The 23,053-nt window shown below is 38.4% G+C and overlaps 1 protein-coding gene across 3 annotated transcripts in view; it reads left to right on the forward strand.

Moving 5' to 3' along the window:
• The first annotated feature begins 9,910 nt into the window (after positions 1 to 9,910).
• sugt1 (SGT1 homolog, MIS12 kinetochore complex assembly cochaperone) overlaps positions 9,911 to 23,053 on the forward strand; it is a 53,550-nt gene continuing 40,407 nt past the window's right edge. The window contains exons 1-7 of one of the 3 annotated variants that reach the window (XM_088085879.1): positions 9,911 to 10,095; positions 15,146 to 15,551; positions 15,648 to 15,771; positions 20,005 to 20,109; positions 20,913 to 21,068; positions 21,182 to 21,256; positions 22,400 to 22,595. In XM_088085879.1, the coding sequence (XP_087942005.1) occupies positions 15,492 to 15,551; positions 15,648 to 15,771; positions 20,005 to 20,109; positions 20,913 to 21,068; positions 21,182 to 21,256; positions 22,400 to 22,595 (716 nt within the window). In that variant the 5' untranslated portion in view covers positions 9,911 to 10,095; positions 15,146 to 15,491. Of the gene's footprint in view, positions 10,096 to 14,386; positions 14,565 to 15,145; positions 15,552 to 15,647; positions 15,772 to 16,854; positions 17,023 to 20,004; positions 20,110 to 20,912; positions 21,069 to 21,181; positions 21,257 to 22,399; positions 22,596 to 23,053 lie in introns of those variants that run through there. The other 2 variants (XM_042497560.2, XM_042497561.2) reach the window with 2 other exon arrangements.

Here is a 23,053-nt window from a genome sequence, read left to right on the forward strand (position 1 = left end):
ACAGTCATCGTAACCCTGGAAAAGTTCTGAAATTTTACAACAACATTTTTCAGGCCTGGAAAATAATAATAATAATAACTTTATTTATGTAGCACCTTTAAAAAAAAAGACGAGAACAAAACACAAACACATATGGTGAACAGGCAGGTTTGTTTTGTTTTGCAGACTAGAAACAGACTGTAAACTGGGAAACAGCGAGCCGAGAAAAAAAACAACACTTCTTTTTTGTTTGTTTGTTTACATCGCAGATTTTGTTAGTTTGGAAAAGAGCCAGGCTAGCTGTTTCCCTCTTGGCTGTAACTTCATGTTTAACACACAAACATGAAAATGTTATCGATCTTATTATCTGATTCTTGACTGGAATGATATGAAGTGCATTTCCATGACATGCCAAGCTATTACTTATAAGTAATAGCTTGATAATTTATCCTTACTTTCCTCTGCTCCTGTGCATATAAACTAATTTCGGTTTTACAGTCATTCATCCTTTTCTTCTTACATGCAGCTGTAATTGTCTTTCTAGACTTCAGCAGTTAATGGAGGAAAACTCTCCACAGTCCCGCCAAAACTAATATAATGCTACAGCAGTCCATTATAGAGAGTTAATGTCAGTTTTATTGCTATAAGGAGCCAGAAAATAGAAATAAAAACCTGCAGCAGATTGATGCCAGCAGGTTAATGAGTGAAACCGCCTCATTTAGAAATAAAAACCATTGTAAACTTTTAATAGACTTCATGGTGTTAGCTTGGCTCAGAGCTTCTTCTCAGTCTGAAAACATCAGGGACGTTTCTGTTATCAAAACAACAGGACTGCACGACCCTCGCACTACACACACACACACACACACACACACACACACACACACACGGTCTCTCCGAACACAAACATGTGCAGCACATTTGGACACAAACAGACCACATACCAGTGCACACAGTTTGTTTTCTCCTCCACAGTCTTTTAGGAGCCAGCACAAATTGTTGGATCATGGCAGGACTGGAGGGCTGAGAGTTTGGGTTGTGGGTCTCAGTCAGGGGAGCAGCAGACGTGCTCTCAGAAAGTTTTCATGGAGGGGCACTTAAAATCTTGAGGTGCATACCTGCCGACACTCCTGATTTACGCGGGAGTCTCCCTATTTTAACCCTTTCTCTTGCCCTGCGTCGATTGGCAGTTTCTCCTGCTGATCCCCCGATTTTATGATATGACTCAAATGGTTTCACAGTTTCTGTGACAAATCCAGACTGTAGGATCCGTGTCACGGTACCTGACCACCCAACCCAAACATGCCGTGCGTTACTGCGGACGTTCAAGCTCACATTCGAGGCGGCGAAAATATAGTCATCAGGCTCCACTAACTTTGCAACTGACAGTGAATTAAATAGCCGCCAAAAAGACGAAATATGCTTCAAAATTTCTGTCCACCTGGTGCGAGATCTTCCCGTTTCTGGCTGCTGGCGACGTCAGGATTTACCACGCGTTTGATATGTTAGATCAGATTAGAAAGTCTTTATTGTCCCAGAGGGGCAATTTGGTCAATTCACACCACAGTAAATAAATACGACAAAACACAACAGCTGAGGGCACGAATGATCTGACATCTGTTTGATTTTGCCCTCTTAGAGAAAGAAAAATAAGAATCATTTGTAGAGCGCTTTTCTAAACCAAAGTTAAAAAGTGCTTCACAAAAGCTCTGGAAACTCTGCATGGAGAGGGTGATGGTCTGCTCAGATGACCTTTGCCCTCCTAATGGCTCGAAAGACCTCTGACTTTAGCGGAGAACGCGGCGGGAAAAACAACATTAGCAAACATGCTAACAACAACAAACACAAAAACAAAAATGGCCATGCGTGGATTTATTGTATTTATTTGTGTTGTAGGGTTTTTTGGGGGGCGGGGACGTTGCGAATAATCCATTTAAACTCCAGAAAATCTCATCTCATGTACCTCATGTTTTGGAATGAAAATAAACCTTTAATCTTGAATCCTAAATCTTACAATGACATAAAATGTGTAATTTGGCAAAGTTTCACTGGAGAGGGAGGAGAGACGTCTACCGCAGTTCATCTACACGTGCTACCAACAGTGTTTTGATACAAAGCTGGTTAAAAATCCCTTCAGATTCATGAAGAATTTTCTCCTTTTTAGGATTTTTTGTTCACAGTAGAGGCACGCAAGAAAAACAAAGTTTACTTTGCAAACTGAAGGTAACACCTGATAAGTAAACAAATGATCATTCTGTGGGTGAATCATTTCTTTAACCCTTAAAAACCTGAGCAAATTGGCTTGATTTCATCCCAAAACATGGGAGGAATGAATTGAGAAACTTAACAAGACCCTCTTTTTCGGGTCATTAAAGGTTTTATGTAAGTCTTTTGATTAATTAAACATGATATGAAGAAAAATAAAACACTTAATATAAACAATACAACCATCTTAAAAAACACACAAAACAATCCCCTCATATAAAAAACAACATACATATCTCAGCATATAAACATAACAAAACATATCTTTGTTACTAACTAACCACTACTAACTACTCCCTTTGAGTGACGTTAATAAAAGAAAGTAAAATAAGAAAACTGCATAAGAGTTACAGGCACCTCCATTTACATAATTTTAAAAATGTCCCTATTTTTTGATAATTTTCTAATATTCTTTTTTCTCTCTCTTTCTTCGCCTTCTACTATTTTTAACATTAGTTTTCAGGTTATTTTCTCATCAACTTTTTACCAGTTTCTTGCAATTTGCTCACTGCCTTTTTTCTTACGTTTCTTCAGAGAATTAAACCTATATTAAAACACTTGTTTAAGGTGTGTAAATACAGCACACGAAAAATTGTTGATCCAGGTTTTTAAAAAGTTAAAAAGACAAATATACAGCTCTAATATAAAGAACTAATACTGAAAATAAACGAGTGTAAAAACACCCCACAGATTGTGATTGTGGGTGTGGCCCCCTCTGGCCCCCTCTTACCTGCACTCCTGTTAAACAGACCTGATGTGGCCCCTCTCTTCTCTCTCTTTCTAAAAACATTCTTTCATGTTTTTCTTCTCCACCATTTTATATATTTTCACAGCCTGTTGAGCAGATTTTTGCAAGCAAACTGCATTCAGAAACAATCAGCAGCAGTATGAGCGTGATGTTTGACTTAACGTTTTTATATCTGACACTTGGCTTGTCTTAAGCTTTTGGTGCACACGAAATAAATCTGCATGACAGACATCAGTAGTCAAACATAAGTCTTGGACACGTATAGTTTTATCTGTAATCCAGATTAAGCTCTCGCTCCGGTCTTTTTTTAATCTTATCTGAATACACTTTATCTGATAGGAACGTTGTATTTTAATGTACAGTTCTTGATATGTAAGATTCCTCCTTAGTTTTGGAATATTTATTGGATTGATAGCAGCAGGAGGCGAGCTTTTAGCCAGACAAAGCCTCCACTTACATCTGGGAAGAGCAAAGAAACCATGCTTTCATTGTGTGTGTGTGTGTGTGTGTGTGTGTGTGTGTGTGTGTGTGTGTGTGTGTGTGTGTGTGTGTGTGTGTGTGTGTGTGCACGAGCAGCTCAGCCAGCCATGGACATACTTCATACTTCAAGGGAAAAATGCTGAACCAAACTCAAGCTAAGACCTTCATGCTGCTGATGCAAAAATAACAGAAAAAAACCCAAAAAAGGTAGGTTACAGTGCACGAGTGTGTGTTTGTGTGTGTGTGTGTGTGTGTGTGTGTGTGTGTGTGTGTGTGTGTGTGTATGTGTGTGTATGTGTGTGTTGACTTGCATGCACGTGCACATGTGTTTGTGTGTGAAAATGCTGTCTGCATATTTGTTTAATTGATGAGCTGTTTTTGGTCACACACCATTGATTTCACACATCAAGGAATGCTTGATAAATGACACAAAAACGCAACTCATCACTCACTTTTACAGCTGTACAAATGTCTCACACATGTACACATGCCACACACACACACACACACATGCACACACACACACACACACACACACACACACACACACAGTGCAGCAGAAGGTGAGCAGACGTGGCTAACAGAAGGAATTCATCAGACTGACGTATCATGGACTCGGCAGTGTTTCTTTCCTCTGCTGCTCTCCCTCAGGTCTGCTGCTGTTCCTCCTCTTTGTTGCTGACTGACAGCGTGACGTCAGATCTGCGGGTCCAGAGTGTGCCGGTCAGTCAGAGCCGAAAACTGCAAAGTGACGATCATCAGCATGTAGCGTACATCGTGTAAATGTGCAGATGTTTGTCAGTGAAGTCAAATATGTGACAGCCAAACTCTTAATGAACATAAGGGCTGCAACATCAAACTTTCAGTGTCAGTCAGTCTGCCAATATTCTCATGGTTTATTTCTTACACTGCAAAAAAAGTGAAAAATGGCCCTCATATTTTCCCAAAGCCCAAAGTGACAAATTGCTTGTTTTATCTGACTGAAATCCCAGAATTTAGTTAAGAAGACTAAGAAAACAACTTAATATTTACATTTGATAAGCTGAAACCAGAGAATTTTCCAATACTGTTGCGCATAAAAAATGATGATTAAGTATCAAAATTGTTGCTGATAAATTTTCTGTCAATTAACTAAACAACTTTTACTGCATAGTGGATACATCCTCCTCAATATTTAGAATATGTGTTGCCCCCAAAAGAACATGGAAGTTACTTTTACATGAAAGTTACTTTACTACTAAAAAAGCAAGACATTTACACTATAAATTGATGCAAAAAGTGCAAAAATTGATGCCTTGTTCCCGTTGAAGTTGAAACAAAAACTAACATGCTTATCAATAAAGACATTATATTATTGTAGGCGACTGTATGAAAAGTATTTGGGTGGTAGAGGGTGGCCATACTGCATGTTTTACTTTGTTTAAGTGATGTTTGCTTTAGCTCTCTTTGAGCCCTCGCTACATGTCAAAATGACTGAAATGAATATTTAGTTAGTACATCTTGTTTAAAGGTCCAGTTTGTGGTATTAAGGGGGATTTTATAGTATACATTGAATATAATATAGTAAGTATGATTTTTCATTTTATTATTATTTGTAACCACCTTAAAACAAGTATCACTGTGTTTTCATTACCGTAGAGAGACGTTTACATAGGAAGCAGGTCCTCATCTGGACAAACCAAATTCAGCATGTGCACAGGCAAAGTTTAGAGGATGGTTTATGATATAGACCCAATCACAGTCATAACAGTTTATTTTCAATAACTTGCCCTCATTGATTAGTTTTAAGCCACTTAAAAAAAATCAGTTTAAGTGCGCCAAATTTAGAATATTTTCAGCGTTTTATCTCACTGTCAGACAGCCCTGACAGACAAAAAACAGCAGACTCCCCTGAGAAAAACAGTAATTTTACTCCACTGAACTGCAGAGCTGCTGCTTTACCGCTGCCTCCATCAGCTGTTGTGTTGGTAAAAAGGAGCAAATACTCAAATATAGTCAAAACTTAATTTGGTATTCATTTTTTAGGTGGCTAAAGTATGTTTTGCTGCAGCCCCGGGTGACTTTTTTATCTAAAATAAAGTTGTACGTCTCTCGCCTGAGTCAAAATTAAAAACACTAGTCTTACCTGTTCTGCAGCACCTTTTCTGCGAGTCCAGGTAAAGTCTTACTGAGGGGTTTGCATGATGGAACAGCTCGACTTCCAGTCGAATTATCAGGGTGTGTTTTCAGAAATTTGATTCAGTCTGATTTCAGTTGGATTGACATGTTCACGTGTGTTTTAAAAGTCCAGTTTCAGTCGGATTAACACAATAATTAGACTGTTTCTAACATGTAATCGTACTGTAGTGTTACGGCTGTGGGTGTTTCCCGCGCTGTTGTCCCCGTTGACTCTCTCGTCTTTTTCTGCCCAGGTGTGCTGCATCAGTCAGTGAGGACCGCCTGATGTGAACGCTCCTGCGCCAGCTGCAGAAGAGGGAGGCCGCGGACGTGACGACTGCTGGTCTCGCTGCCTCTCAGCCCAGGATTTGGTTATGTCTTGCAGGTACGTCTTAATTTTAATGAATCAGATTTTATTGTTTTGAAGGTGTTTTTGTGGTTGATTTTGGTCAGCAGTGGATTTTTATTCAGGCTGCCCAAGTGTGAGGTGTAACACACATAAACTGGAAACAGTTACTGAATTTGGAGTCCACTGCAGGTAATCAATAATTTCTCTGGAACAATATCTCGCTCACACACACACACACACACACACACACATTGTAAAAATAAAGCCCGCCCTCCTCCTCTTTATCAAAACATTATGGGAGTTAACCTTATTTTGGAGCCAAACCAGCACATTCTTGAAGCTGCCTGCTGTTGCTGAAATGAGGCGAAAAAAAATGACAAAAAGAAGTGAAGGAATGAAGGGAGGGCTTGATTTATTCAGCCTTATCAGCTCATCTCCACCCGCAGATATGGGCCGTATATGGATCAGATTAAAGGTGGAATAATCTCTTCAGAAATGCTGTTTCTGCACATCTTTGACAGGTGCAGGTGTTGAAATTCCCAAAATCTAATTTTGTAATAAACAAGTTAAAGGGACAGTTTACCCTTAAATCAAAATCCAGTTTTTCCTCTTACCTGCAGTGCTGTTTATCAGTCTAGATCATTTTGGTTTGAGTTGCAGAGCGTTGGAGATATCGGCCGTAGAGATTTCTGCCTTCTCTCCAATAAAACGGACCAAGACGACACTTGGCTTGTGGTGCTCAAAACACGCTTTGAGGGATTTCAGTTTGGGATGTTAAATTAGTATCAACTGACAGCTGGCTTTGAATTTCTGATTGGCTTTATCCATATTACCTGATAAAGATCGAGGATAAATACGCCCGAATCAACCCAGCTTCAGGAAATTAAAAAAACTAAAATAACAATATTTCAAATTTTGATTGAGGCTAATGTCTAATCACCTTTTCTGCTTTTTTTTTAATGCTCGTAAGACCCTAAATCACATATTAAGAAGGTTTTTTTGGTGACTTGGGTTTGCAGAGGCTTTTAAATCATGCACAGGAGCAGAAAGATCCTGTCGTTGTTTGGTTCATGTAGAGCAATATTCATGAAAAAAAGGGCTTCTGACTCCACATGCGGTTTCGCAAGGGTGTAAAAAAATTATTTTTAGCATGAAGCTGTTTTAGTCTGCGTTTTGACTGGTTTAAATCACCTGGTCGGTTTGTGAGATGGTAATAATTGTTATTGACATGTTATTGATAATAAAGCACTGCTGATGAGTATTTTTATATGTCACACTAAAAGCCTGTCATGCTGTCAAAAAGTGCACACTGGAGCGACGGGATGTTTGGTTTTGTGTAAAGAAGGGACTTCGTAGCGACTTTATAGCACGATTTGTGTGTACAAGCGGCTCATGAGCAGATGAACTCTTCCTTCTGCAGAGTGTTACAGTTTGTGGGTGTAGTTCAGTAGAAAAAATAGTTTCCATATGAGACCGTTCACAAGGTCTGTGGATTATCTTGAGGAACCAGGTCATGATTTCTGAAAAGAGAAATTGCTGTTGAGTTTTGCAAACGTATTTTTTTGGCACTTTGAGCACCACAAGTTCCATCTAGTTCCATTATGTTGAAGAGAATAAAAATAATAATAACAATAATAATAATAAACTTTATTTGTATTGCACCTTTCATACAAGAAATGCAGCCCAACGTGCTCTACAAGAAAGAAATTACATGCACCAAGTGCTTCACATCAAAACACATAGAAGACAAAAAGACAAAATAAAACCTGCATGTAAACATAATATAAGATCAGAATAAAATACATAGAATGCATATTTAAATGTGTAAAACCCACTTTATAATACTAGAAAAGGTGAGATTAAAAAAGGATAAAAAATGAATGCACAGAATGCACAACATAAAATGGAAAAAAATTAGTATATAAAATGCATAAAATTAAGGAAAATGCAGTCTCTTAAAGATGTGCAGCAGAATGCAAAGCAGCTAAGTTAGCAAGTTAAAGGCTAAATTGAAAAGAAACGTTTTTAGTTTTCTTTTTAAACTATTTAGTGAGCCGGCTTCTCTGATACCTAAAGGCAAGAGAAGACAGACATCTGAACGGCTGATATCTCCAGCACTGTTCAACTCTCACCATAACAGGCGAGACTGATAAATAGCACCACAGGTGGGAGGAAAAAACTGTATTTTTGATTTTTGAACTTTCCCTTAAAACATCACTTTTCTAATCTTTTGTGCAGCTACATGAAGCTCTCACCGAAGCAAAAAAACCCCAAACATATTCAATAGTGCGTTTAGTCAAAGAATTTATCACACTTCATGTTCTGTTTTTATCTGTGAACATGATGGTCGTGCAGCTCGTTTGTCTCATATGAAGTTCACAGACAGTCGTTATGCAACAGTGACAGTATACAGAGACAGCATGGCGGGTTGCAGAGCTCTCATGATGATTTCCAAGAAACAGACGCGACAGTGATCACACAGCTCGAACCAGACCCCTCGGTATCACTGAACCACACTGTGGGATGGACGTGTGTGTAAGAATTTCCATCTGTCATTTATTTTTTAAAAATAAGGGGGCAGGATGTGAGAAGAAGCAGGTTTTTAAAATGTTAGTGCAGAGTTTTGCCACTAGGGAGCATCAGGGACTGGATTAAGATTAATGGCTGTTTTATTTTTTACTTAATGCATCTGTCTTCCTGTGTGTCGGTCTGCATGCTCTGTTTTGGCCAAATTTGTTGTCTGTAATTTTAAGTTTATATCTACATTTTCCTTATATGTTTTGATGCACCTTTTTATTTTTATTGAAAGCTTAGACGACAACAACAAATCCACAATTCATCACAATTAATAATATATATGCAGCATTCCCAGGTACAAATTACAGATGGGGAGAAAACAAATAATGATAATAATAACATTATTATTAATAATAATAATGATGACGATTAAAGAAATTCATGCTAATAGCTTTCTTATGACTTTTATCTGCTCATTTATTACCTTTATTTACATATTTTTATCAGATTTTTATTATTGACTTGCACTGTTTTAGTCTTTTGAGGGAAAACATTATTTTGTTTTTTATTTACGTATGGAAGTACCTAATGAAGATGACAAAAAAAGGAAATCTCAAATCTGAATTTAGCAAACTGGTGCATTTTTCTCTCAAACTTGGTGAGAAAATTTCTGAAAATTATGTTACAGAATTATTATGGATTTTTAGGCTTCTTTGAGTAAATTTCCTTTAGGTTTTTTGTTTTTTTTTCTTCTGATTTTTTAAAATTAAATTCTCTAGTTTTCTTTAATTGCGTGGTAATTTCTTCCTTAAGTGCTCATTGCTTTATTCCCATGGTTCAAAAGAAATCAGATAACTGTTAACTGTGCAAAGCATCAAACAGGACTAAACTGCTGTAAAGATGCAGCCAAATTCAAAGAGTAATGTGCAGATTTTCCAAAATACAGTAAAACCACAAAAATCACACAGCTTTTGGACTCAATATTACACTGTAAACCTTACATTCTTCAGCTAAATACTATCAAACTCAATGATAATATTCTGTTGAAGTAATTTATGGTATTTATACTGTAAAAAAACGGTAGGATGCTTTTTTGTAGTAGTAGTTTAACATAATAGTGAAATTTGTCACAGTGTAATGTTGAAAATCCTTTGTGTTTTGGTTGAAGCTGACCTGCTGATTTAATATGATGATCCTCACTGTCTGTCCACCCTCATCTGACCCTCTGCGCTGTTTGCAGACCGGCTGCTTGGCTCTCTGCTGCTTTACATTGCAAATACGCCCGTGTTTACATTTGCTCCACACTGACAATGGTCTCTATGGGTTACCTTGACTCACAACACAGGTAACCAATCAGAGCTCAGAGGGGCGGCAGTTCTCTGGAAGAAAAAAGAGGAAGCAATAACTGGCAAGGACTGAAGGGAAGAAGAACTGATCCAAAAGCTCGAGTGGCACTTTGCCTTTAGTGACTGCACCAGGAAACTGATCCCAGATCTGCCGGCAGATGAAGCTTCTGCGTTTGCCAGAGAGGGATGAGTTAAATTTCCGCTCCTCTCCTGGATCCAGCTGCTGCTCTGCCACATACATCCCCAAACACAAGGTAAGCCCACAGCTGATGCGTCCTCTGAACAGGCCTCTGTTTAATGACAAACACTCAACACAGAGCAGACAGACGCTCTGCGGGCGACTGTGTTCGTGACATGTGCTGAAGGGAAAGTGAAAGTGTTTCTCAGAGAGTGTGTGCAACTGTTTTACGCAGTTTAAACACGCTGACAGACAAGTTTAGTTTAAAAAATACTCTAAGAATTACTTATTATGAGGGACTGTTTGTTATTTATAGGAGGGGAGAGGGGGGAGCAAAAGGGGGAGGCATGTCAGACACTTTTTTAAGCACTGGGGAGAGACTTATGTTTTTTTGTTTTTTGGGGGGGGGTGGTTTTTGGAGGGGTAGACAACTTTAAGTGTGTATTTTGTATTTGTTTTACTGCTGATTTTTAAGGAAACAAACCTTTTAAACTAGGGGTTGGTTTTTCAGGCCAGATACAGATTATTAATACTTAATGAGTCTGATCACAGATATTTGGAACTGATATTTTACAGTAACAATCAAAATATTTCTGTCAAAATTTAGAAATGGCGATATATAAAAAACTCCAACACAGATCTTTGTTTGTAAGCGTTTGGCAAATGTTTAATCAAAACTAACTGTAGACATCATATACAGTAAGTTCCCAGCAGCTTTTTTTATTCATTAAGTACAATGAAAGTTTATATAAAAATGAATGAATAAAAACAGTTTCCTGTGGACAAAAATAAACTGTTTGCACAAACTAACCAGCATGCACAAGAATAAAAAATATATTTTTTTTTTTCAGCTCCAAGATTTTGTCATCAACGTTTAACCTTCAAACATCAAAGATTTAAAATCTGGAAACAAATATATCGTAGAGGCAAGGTCATACATTTATGCCAGTCACTCAGGGAGGCTCAAGAGAAAAATATTTGTAGCTTCAGAGACGGTCAAAATAAAAACAAACCAAAAAAGTCTTACCCCCCCCCCGATCATTAAAGAACAGTCCCTAAATGACTGCTAAACCTCATATGCACACCAGGAAGGCTGTAAAAACAGAGGTGTGTGTTGTGACCACCTCCACCATCCCCCGATTCCCAATCTCCACACACAAACACAAACACACACACACACACACACACACACACACACACACATTTTACTGTGTTCATTTAACAAGGCCCGGTTACCGCGAGCAACAAGAGGGGCTTATCAGCTGCTCCCTTACTTGCCATACTGTTATCAGCCTGGCCTAGTTCACACACACACACACACACACACACACACACACACACACACACACACACACACACACACTCTCTGCCCCTTTCTGTCAAACACAGCCTCATTCTTTCTATCTCGGTCGCTCTCTCTCTCTCTCAAACACATACACACACACACACACACACACACACACACACACACACACACACACACAAACTGGGGAATGAATGTTATGGGGGCTTATCAGTGTCCTCAGGGGCCTGGCAACCACTTCACAGACTCAGATCCCAGCGCCGAGGCCACAGAGACAAACCTATGTGACCAGAGTGCTGATGAACAAAGGCTCTGTGCTGTTACTCTGTAGAAGCAGCAGGCTGCAGGGCACGCCAACAATGAACATACACTATATACACACATGGGACAAAGGCAGGCAGCTTCAACCACCACTTACAGAAAGCAAAGAAAATAGCAGCCTGCTTTATCTTACCTTTATTGATAGTAAAAAAAAAAAAAAAAAAGGCACGGCTGCATGCCCTGCTGTAGATCCAGAACAGGGTTTTCAGGTTAAGAGAGTTGCTGTTATGTTTCAACCTGCACAACAACTCGACATGAAAAGACAGAATAAACAAATTAAAAAAAAACAGCATGTAATAGTTAATATGACAAATAAACCGTGATTTCGAGTGAATATTGCTCTCTCTGGGCTGCAGGTACTTTTTGGCAGGACTGTGGCGTGTGCCCGTTTTGAGAACTGAGAACTGAGTCCAAAAGCCTCCGAGATTTATCCACTGGATTTTTAATTATTGCAAAAAATAAGCTCTGTTGCAAATAAAAATTGCATTTTTGAAGCCTCAGTACAGGTAAAAAGCTAATATTAGACTACAAATGAACTAAACTACGGTTGGATGACTTATTGTCGCCACTAAAACCAGGCTCTTTGTAGTTGTTTTGCCCCTTTTTGTAGTTATTTTGTCTCTTTGCAGTTCCTTTGCAGCCTTTTTGTGGTTTTGTGTATCTTTTTAGTTTCTTTGTAGTCATTTTGTGCTTCTTTGAGGTAATTTTGTGTCTTTTTGTGTGTCGTTTGTGTCTCCTTTACAGCCTTTTTGTGTGTGTTTTGCGGTCTCTTAGTCTCTTTTGTATCTCTGATGTAAATTTGTGTCTTTATCAGTTCTTTGTATCTCTTTTGAAACATTTTTGTAGTCAAGTGTCTCTTTGTAGTAGTTCTGTATGTCTTTGTAGTCATTTTTTGCTTGTTTGAGGTAATTTTGTGTCTCTTTAAGGTAATTTTTGTATCTTTGCAGGTCCTTGGCATCTCTTTTGCTGCTTTTTTTGTGGTTTTTCTGTGTCCTTGTGGAAGTTTTGTGGGTCTTTCTGGTGTTTATCTGTGTTTTCACTGTAGTGTATGGGACACAGTTACGGATGTTATGCAATCCAAAAATGAACAAGACGATCTAAGGTCCCAGAGTGACGGAGGAGAGGACCACTAATGTGCCGATTTTATCACTACTTAGCGGCTTTTCGGACCCTCTCAGTGGCGTTGTTTTTAAAAAAAAGGCAACAGGAGAAACATTTGTGACTTATTTAGATCATCAGTGAACAAGGAGGAAATATACTGTCCAGGGCGGTCCTTGGCAGAGGAGATATACGAGGTCGCCTAGAGCGCCACACGCTGGAGGGGCGCCGCTGGTCACGCTAAAATCATAAACAACCCGATAATAATTTTCTGCGCCCGTTCGCGCCCTTTCTTCATGTTCTGCCTTGAAATAAGAAATGAACAAATAAAGAGAGAAATAATCATAAAGTCAGCGCCCCTGTTGTTGCTGACCAGCCTGCACAGTGAGACCTGACGCCGCTGCGGACTGAAGACAAAGTCGGGGATGAGTTACTGATGCTGACTGATCCGCTCTCATTCTTTGTCGGTGTCCCCGAATGTCCACTCCACTCTCTTTCTCCGCCGGTGTCTCCGCCGGTGTCTCCGCCGGTGTCTCCGAATATCCGCTCCGCTCTCATTGTCCAACAGGTGATCTCAATCTCTTCTAGAGCACCAAAATGTCTCAATCCGGTCCTGATAGTCATTTATCACCGTGCTCGCTGCTCACAGTAACTGCTGAACACCGGTGTAAGCGGCCGCCGTCTCCCCCCTCCCTCCTTCTGCTCTGTGTGTGTGTGACGGGGACATGATGAGAGGACATGATGAGAGGACACGCTGGACGCAGTTTGAGTTCAGGTGTAGTGGGTTTCGTGTTCGGTTATGCTGAAAGAATAAACTGATATCTGATGTTTGGTTCCTTCCAACAACAAGCAGAACAGTTTGGGGAATGTTCCTCTTTATAGTTCCTCTATAACTCAAACACAACATTATTTTCAGCATCATCTTTGTACAATTCAAGTTAACATAAGAAGACAAGAGGGGAAAAAAACCCTAAAATATAAAAATGAAATTGATTTTGCTTTTGAAAATGACTTTCTTGACTTTCTTCTTATATTAAGTCTCTTTTTGGTCAGTATGTTTTAATATGAGTGACAGAGTCCCGGGGGACGTCCACCTAACGCTGGACCTGTCCCCCTAACGCTGGACCTGTCCCCCACAGGCCCGTTCAGTTATACATCCATGATAACAAATTTCAAAAATCCCAAGGCGATGTCTTCAAATTGCTTGTTTTCTCGACCAGCAGTCTAAAACCTAAAGATAATCAACTTACTGTCAAAGATTACGAAGACAACCTGCAGATATTTGCATTTTCAGAAACTGTGACCAAAGAATTCCTGATATTATTGTTAAAAAATTATCCAAACAATAAATCCATTATGAAAACGGTTACAGATGCTGTTAATTTTTGGAGTTTCAGCTCTAATCTCTCCTCAAATCGAGCTGCATACAGAACATTACTAACTAACTAAAGTATCCTCCATTTCTCTACCGTCCTACGTAAATCGTCGAGCACCAAACAACTGCGCACGTCTGAGGGAAGTTGAAAATGAGAAGGCCACTGTTGGCAGATGATGTTGGCAGCGGTTTGGCGCAGGAACTCAGGAAGCGGTGCCTCCTAACTGAGCTGTGCTTCCTGTGTGATAACTGACCCAAACATGTTGTGCCTCTGTCACACACACACACAAAGACAAAACCGCGCTCAGAAACTGAGAGACTACAAGACTGAGGATTAATGGGATTAAAATGTAGGAGCTCGACGATCATATTTATTTCCTCGCAGGCGATTTGTTCACAGCGAGAGATCTATTGTGCACAAAACGTTAATGCCGGAGGAGGGCTGAAGGTAAGAGCAGGTGTGCCAACTGTGTTTACAACTTAATCTCTGAGGGGGAGGCCGGTGTAAAGCAGCAACAGAGGAGACTAACGATTCACTTTAACCTCAGAATTTAGCAGCGATTAAAAAAGAGGAAGCAAAGAAAAGCAGGCGACGAGGAGAGAATTAGGGGGAGTAGGAAAGAGGAGTTTTTGTTCTGAATGTCCTCTTCTTCGCCATGTTGTGAGGAATGTGAACGTAACGCCCCTGAAACCTTGAACGTTGTGCAAAGACATGATGTTTCGAGTTCATTGCCAGCTGCCTCCCCCTCTACTCATACCACACACACACACACACACACACACACACACACACACACACGCCCAGGCACACATTGCAGTGCAAACGCTTCCTTCCTGTTGCTGGTTTGGCCTCTTTTAGAAGCAAGATAAGAGCAAAAGATGTATGAAAGAGGGAAGTACCGTTTTCTCTCCAGCTCAGAGTGACCACATTTCTTTATTTGGGGTATTTTTATTTAAAAACTCGAACTGCTTACCACCTCGCTGCAGGTGTCGAAATCACATTTGTTTCTGTCTGTTCTTATCTGGCAGGTTCAGTGCGAGCAGAGGACAGTTTAGCACTTCCTCACCAAGAGTCGAGGCAGAGCGAGTGAACGCTGGTTTCCTGTGACGCCTCCGTGTCTCTGGTCAATTAGTTTACTCACATCACTCCTCAGCTGTTGAACTGCATGGAAAGAGACGGGCCTCGTCGTGTCCTGGGGGGAGCGCTCTCGTTGATCTACACTGACAGAAAAGTGCTGCTCATCTAAAAATTCGCTCCAAAAACTGGATCTGCCAGGACTTAAAAAACTGACTTATTCTGTAATTAATAGTCTTCAGAGGAAAGCTGTGATGCTGTTTTCACGCAGTTAAAGTTGTGTGTGTGGGATATTCAACCATGTTGCAGCAGTCAGAGCTCATCTTTGACTTTGCCAGTGACCACATCAACATGTCACAGGTGAGGAAATGTCTTTGTGTGTGTCCAACACAGAGCTTGCACCTGATGCAGCACAAATTATAATCTGATTTAATTTAATCTAATTGTTTTTTTCAGTTGGGTGGTTACTCGGATTACCCTGCAGTGATTGTGGAGCAGGTTCCCCATCCACACCTGCTCTCATACGCAGGTCTAGCGTGTGAACAGTCCCAGACGGAGCATCACCAGCAGCTGCTCAAAGGTCAGTGCCGACAACAAACACACAGGCACGCACACACACACACGCACACACACACGCACACACGCACATGCACACGTTCCAGCCTTTATTTACTCATCCCATTCATATTTCATGATTAAAGCTCACCTGTCTTCAAATAGTCTAATCAAACATAAATGGGTTATGCTTTGTTCTTTGAAGGTTTTATGCAATGGAGAACAAAAATCACTGAATAAATAATTACATGAATGAAATAAATAAATATGAAAATATATAAATAAATGTATAAATGAATACAGAGCTAAATAAATGAATACAAAAATTATTATGATAATGTGTATTTACAAGAATACATAAAATCATGTAAATAACATAATTAATGTATAAATAAAAACAATAATAAACAGTTACATAAATACAGAATTTAATAAACACATAAATAAGTAGATAAGTAGATAGATAAATAAACATTGAAATAAATATGCAAATAAATAGATAAATGCCAAAATAAATTATTAAAATTGGATAATTTAACAGGACATTGAAAAAAATGGAAATAAATAAATAAATGTAGAAATAATTGCAGGAATAAATTAATTTAAATAGAAAATAAATTAATTACAGGAGTAAATAAATAGACAAATAAATAAAAAAATGTATAAATACATTCATTAATACATAAATTAGAGTAAATAAATACCAAAATGCATAAATAAACAAAAAAAGTTGATAAATAAGTGTTAAAATAAATATAAAAATAAATAGGTAAATGCAAAAAATAGGTTATTAAACAGGACATTATTAAATGAATTTATTTCTGCATTTGCACAACTACATGTATTTATTAATATATATCCATGCATGCATGTTAAAGAGGTAGGGAGTCCTAGCCTCAGCATCTATATATTTTTAAATTTATTTATTGCTCTATTTATGTCATTGTTTATATTCTTCAATTTATTTAATAATCCTTATTTATCAACTTATTTATTTATACTTATATCACTTTTTGTCCTCTGTTTTACGGAAGTCTTACCAAATTAAAAGTCCCACCAGAGTTACGCTTGAAGGCCTCGTACTGCACATGCGCAGTGTCGCCCCTCGCACGAGCACATGGACCACCCTCTGCAAATATTCAGGAAGTGAAACAAAACATTTGTGGCTCGATCCTGGGAAACACCGTTAATGAAGCATTTTAGGATGTAGACGTGGTCACTTCGGCCTACAGCACATATGCTATGGCTTGTTCCTCACCGGTGCTGGGAGTCAAAAGTAAGTTTCATCACTGTATCCGGTTGTTTTTTCCGACTTTATTCCCGGTTTGGAGCAGCTGAAGTTGGGCACGGCGCGAGGCTAACCGAGCTAACTGACAACGCTCGCGGACAGTCCCGGACGATTCACCCCCCCAAAATTAAAACACTTTCAGGGACACCAATTCATCTGCCGTGTTCGCGAAAACGGGTTTTGTTACTTTTTACTGGTGTTTTTTGTGCTTTTCTCGGCGGCAGAAGGAGTTTTAGTTCACGACAAACAGCTGTTAGCTAACAGATGTTTTTATCTGCACAGAAACAAATGCGCACGAAAAAATAAGATCCTGTTTTGGCTCGGAGACAAACATGAAGCAGGATGTATGACGATGAAAGTGATCGATAACTGAGGCCCAAAACTGCCCGTGTTATTTGTGTGGAGCATTATAATCAGTGAAACATCACACTCAGATATTATTTATCTGTGTGTGTGTGTGTGTGTGTGTGTGTGTGTGTACGCGCGCGCACAATATTGAAGTTTGGTGGATGATGTTTAAAAAAGTGGTTATTCATTACAATCTGGAGCTGAGGACAAATATTTGATAGCTAAACTTGCAGCCTGATCATGTGTTTGGGTCATTAAACTTTATTTAAATAGCATATTTCATCCCAGGAGGAAGCACAAGTGCACAAAATGTCAAATTAAAGTTACAGGCACAAAACACAGCAAGCGTCTGACCATTAATCAGATCCATTAAAATGAAAATAAAAACTCATAAATTAATATCAGGTGCCTTTCACAGGTCTTTAAACCTTTAAACCTTTAGTAAATTGTGTGATTTTTAAAAACAGCAATATAGGAATAAAGGCAATGAGCAGCATGGTAAGAAATAAGTAGATTTATAAAATTAATTGTTAATTATTTCTAGGGAAAAAGCAAAAACTCAATTAAATTTCAAGTCCCTTTCATAAGTATTTAAACCTCTCAACCTTGAGCAAATTGTTTGATTTTTTAAAAAAAACAAAACATGGGAATAAAGGCAATGAGCAACTTGGTAAGAAACTAGTAGATTTAGAAAATTAATTATTGATAAAAAAAACTAGGAAAAAATCTAGCTAAAATATTTATAATTATTATAATAAAAGCATAATTAAAATTATGTTCAAGAATTCTTATATTTTTTAAGCATTTTTCTGAGTCATGATTGCCTTGTTTGTTTTTTTTTGTTACTCTTTTGCTTTTATTTATTAAGTTTCTTGTACTTTTTACTAATTTCTTGCAAACTTTTGGGCCATTTCTCTTTTTATTGCTCAGTGGCTTCCTCCCATGTTTTTGAAAGAAATCAAGCCAATTTGTTCAGGTTTCAAAGGGTTAAAATGGCATTGCATTTGGTGAAGAGCTTGTTATGACTTATTTTAGCACTCAAAACTCAAAGTTGCCTGTCTCAACTTGGGTCCTGACTTGGGACTTTGGTGCCGAGACTTGAGACTTCGTTGTGACGTGCAAACAATGACGTGGCACCGCATCTGGCCTCTTGTCCCCCAAATGTCTGTCACTCAGAGGCTGGTGAGGTGACTTTAATTTGTGGTGCTCACAGCGAGTGCTGGAGCGATATAGATCAAATCCTCTAAACACAGCATCTGTAATATTATATTCTGTGATTAATATACATAATGATGTAATAAATTGTCTGGAAAATCATTTGAGAAAATAATAATGGATACAGTAATCGGACAGCGATGCCGTTGGCTCGGCGCATGCATCAAATTAAAAACCTGACATATCAAGGTCATTGATCACATTGATGTCGCTGTCAAAATTCAAAGTTAAATTCCTTTTGCTCAGATTGTATTGGGATGGCAGCAGAAAGTTTTGACACAAATAGTCTTGCAACGTTAAATAATGAAAATATATTTTTTTTTATACTTTGGCTCAACAGCCAAGTAGTGTTTCAGAGGTCCACTGATTTCAGGGTGTAAAGATGGACTATTGTACCGTTTACGTCTGCTCATCTACAATGTTGAAAAAGAATGCAGCCGGACAGAGAATTTCACTTTTCTTTGTTCATTTTTTAAAAAGGTAGATTGTTTTACACAAACTGCCATTTTTAACCCTTTAAGACCTGAGCAAATTGGTCTGATTTCGTTTTGTAAACATGGAACACGAAGAAAATGAGCAACTTGGCAAGAAATGTCCCACAAATTAAGAAATTAGTACTGGAAAATTATTTTTTAAAGTTATTGGAATATCTCTTATACTAAACTAGATTTATTTAACTTTATTATGTATTTAAAAATATTTTTACACAATCATTATAATGTTTAACCTCTTTTTTGAGGTAATTTCCCTTTTTTTAACTTTCCAGATTGTTTGATATTTTTTTTTTTCCAAGCTTTCTTTTTGGATACTTTTTTACTAATTTTCTTGCTAGTTTTGGGTCATTTCTTCTTAAGTTGTCCGTTGCCTTCCTCACATGTTCTTAAAATAGAATACAATAGAAATGCTTTATTAATCCCGTGAGGGAAATTGTTTTGTTGCAGCAGAAAATAAGAGAGCAGCAACTGAATGAAATATTTGTTAAAAAGGGCAAAAAAGGAAGTCACTAAACACAGAATAAAATAAAATAACAATAATAATAAAAATAAAGATATGTACAGTATATACAGAGAACAAACAACCAAAAAGATTAAAAGAGCAATAAAAAAAGAAAAAATGTGCAAATAAGTGTGCAAAAGTGAAGATGGAAAAAAGTCAAGCCAGTTTTCCTTTTTAAGTGTCGGTTATGTAACCAGTTCAACCCAAAAATCTTTTGAAGATCATTTAAACAATAATAACAATAATTTATACTGCGATACCAGGATGTTTTCTGAGACATTATCGCACCATGAAAATTTCATATTGTTTGCAACCCACCGCCAAGCTGTGTTGTTGGTGCTTCTTATTTGTGAGAGCAAACTTGTGCACCAGCGAAAAATCTGTTTTTGTGTGTCTCCTTGTTGTCTGCAGTGGAGCCGTGTGAAAGTGGAGAGGAGGAGACCATGGAGACACTTGTCGCTGCCGACTCACTCCTCAACATGGACTGCCCCGACACCCTCTCTCTGGAACACTACTGTAAGCACACACACACACACACACACACACACACACACACACACACACACACACACACACACACACACACACACACACACTCTTTGAAATCTGGAGCCACAAAACTTTCCTTGTCCTGCTCTCAGATGCCTCTCACATGTATTTTAAGCTTTAAATGGTGAGCAAACTGGTGTGATTTCTTTCAACAACATGTTAAAAAATGCTCATCAAACTGCCAGAAATTTGTGAATTTAAAGAATGATTTTTAAAAAGCAAAGGAGAAACATCTGAGGAAAAACAGAAGAATGCTAGGCAAAAAATATATTTATAGTTATTATTATTACAGAATTCTTATCATTTTTAAGCACCTTTTCCCCAGGTCATTTTCTAAAATTCATTCATTACTTAATGTACTTTATTTATTCATATTTTTAATACAAATTTCCAGGTAATTTTCTGGTACTTTTTTTTTTTACTAATTTTCTTGCTAATTTTTGAGTCATTTCATCCTACATTGCTCTCTACCTTCTTCCCTTGTTTTTGAGAGAAATTGAGCCAATTTATTTCAGGTTTCAAAAGATTAACACCACACACACACACACACACACTCTCTTGAGCTAACACCACTCACACACACACACACACACACACACTCTCTCTTGGACTAACACCACTCACACACACACTAACAGAGTGAAGATGCCCTGATAAAACCTCCCCGCTGCTTTTTGATGTAGGACACGTCTGACTGCGAGACGTTATTTTTAGACGTGGTGGTCACTGTGCTGTTCTCTTTTATTAAATCTGTTTATGCCCTCCTGCAGCCCAGACCTTCTTACCATCACTGGGTGATGTCATCACTACTCCTGTTACCCAGGTGACTGTGTCAGCAGAGGGGATTGTGGGAGCTGTCGACCAGCCACAGTGGCACTCGTTGCACACAAAGAAGCCCGCGGCACAGCTGCAGTCCAAAAAGAGAGGTCAGTCGCTCTCTGGGTTATCAGCTCAGCTGAAACTAAATTACGGTGTAAATTATTGTCTGATTATATTAAATGTCTTTTAAATTTCCTGCTTTTACTTTTCATCTGTTCAGGGAGGAAACCTCGACACAGAAGGGCAGAGTCTCCCACACCGGACATTAAAGTGAAGAAGGACAAATACAACAAAGGTACAAGTGTCACACATCGGTGTTACATGTGGGTCTCACGTCTGAAGACGCGTCAAAGTCGAGTTTACATAAAAGCACGATAGCAAATGTATGGTTTTCTACGAAGTATTACACCTGCACGCACAAGTTTTTTCACAAATTTGTTTGTTTGTTTTTTAAGATGCCCATTAGCTTCTGTATTTAACTCTTCCCTCCATTATTTTAATTAACAATATTTTATTAACTAGATTACATAAATGCACATCCATAACATTAATGCTCACAGTACGACTAAACACAATACAACACACAGACAACACACAACAATCAACACAAACTGAAAGACCGTCTAACACAGTGTGTACAGCAGCTCTGCGTAATGATCTATCTCGTCAATAGCTGAGAAAATAAAGAACCTGGAAACTTATCGATTTAATCTTAAGAAGAACTAGATAAATAGCTCAAAATCCATTTCATATATTCAAGACTATCAAAAGTATTTATCATATACAGTGGTCTGCACTTTTCCTTGTCTAAAAAATACAATCTTAACTTTTTGTGAAAACATATCGTATTACTTTCAGAAAATGAAAGTTATACGGTAATTAATTCAATGCCACCATTGCTCAATAATGCTCGAGTTTTGTACGGGTCGACATATTTTCTTTGTACAGAGTTTTGTTTATGTTGATACATGTATGTGTTTCTCAAAAACTACTAAATAAATAGTATGAGAAAATTATTAATTTTTTTTATAAAATGTCAGCTGGGGAAGAAAACCCCACCTCTTTATTTCTTTTAGTTTTTCTCCAAAAAAAACTGTGGCTGCAGAAAAAAACCGCTTTGGTCCCTCGGTCCTCATTAGACGCTCCAAAATTAAAATACAAGGTCAGAGCCAAAACAATTGTGACGTGCCATGCTTCTGGTGCATGTTCGGCACATTGAAAACAATAAGCATACTTCAAAACACGTGCGTCAGACTGTTTCAGTACATTTGGGGCTTCAGTGCAGCGCACGTCTGAATTAAAAGCTGTCAGAGTAACGTAAACACCGCAGCAGTGAACTGAGAGACGAGAGAGAAATGCGGATCACAGGGGATCACTTTTTGCAGAAATCATGTTCCATTTTTCCTCTCCCATCACATTTCCTGTGTTTGTGTTTCAGGAGGAAACACACTGTACCTGTGGCAGTTCCTGATGGAGCTGTTGCAAGACCGACAGGTCTGCCCCCGCTACATTAAATGGACCAATCCCCACGCAGGAATCTTCAAGCTTGTCAACTCCAAAGCGGTGGCCAGACTGTGGGGCAAACACAAGAACAAGCCCGATATGAATTATGAGACGATGGGCCGAGCACTCAGGTACGCAGCAGAAAGAGGAAATGCTCTATATGTACATGTGTTAAGATATTAGGGTTGCAACGATATGACATTTACACATTCGGTAACATCTGAGAAAATGTTGTGGTTTCACGTTATTACAGAATTATTTCTCTTATTAGTTATAGTTACACTTAAAGAAAATTTTTAAAATACCATAGGTCAGCGATAAATCTAAAATCGAATCCAAATCTAATTCACAGTAAAAATAAAGTGATGCGCACTGGGAGTTGTTTTTGTGTTTTTAGTATACATAAGGTGCCAGAGTGGATTAAACAGCATCAAAATAGAACTTGTTTATCAATTTTAAAAAAGTGCCAATGTAGGATCCCCTGCACCCTCCAACAAAGATCCTGTCTAAGCCCCTAATGTCCCAAAATCTTAGAAACATCCTAAAATCTTAAAAACGGCCAAGACAGCCTTTCCAAGAAAAGTCCTCA

This window comes from Plectropomus leopardus, chromosome 12 (genome assembly GCF_026936395.1).
Source record: "Plectropomus leopardus strain MGB_pleo_1.0 chromosome 12, ASM2693639v1, whole genome shotgun sequence".
NCBI classification, from domain to species: domain Eukaryota; kingdom Metazoa; phylum Chordata; class Actinopteri; order Perciformes; family Serranidae; genus Plectropomus; species Plectropomus leopardus.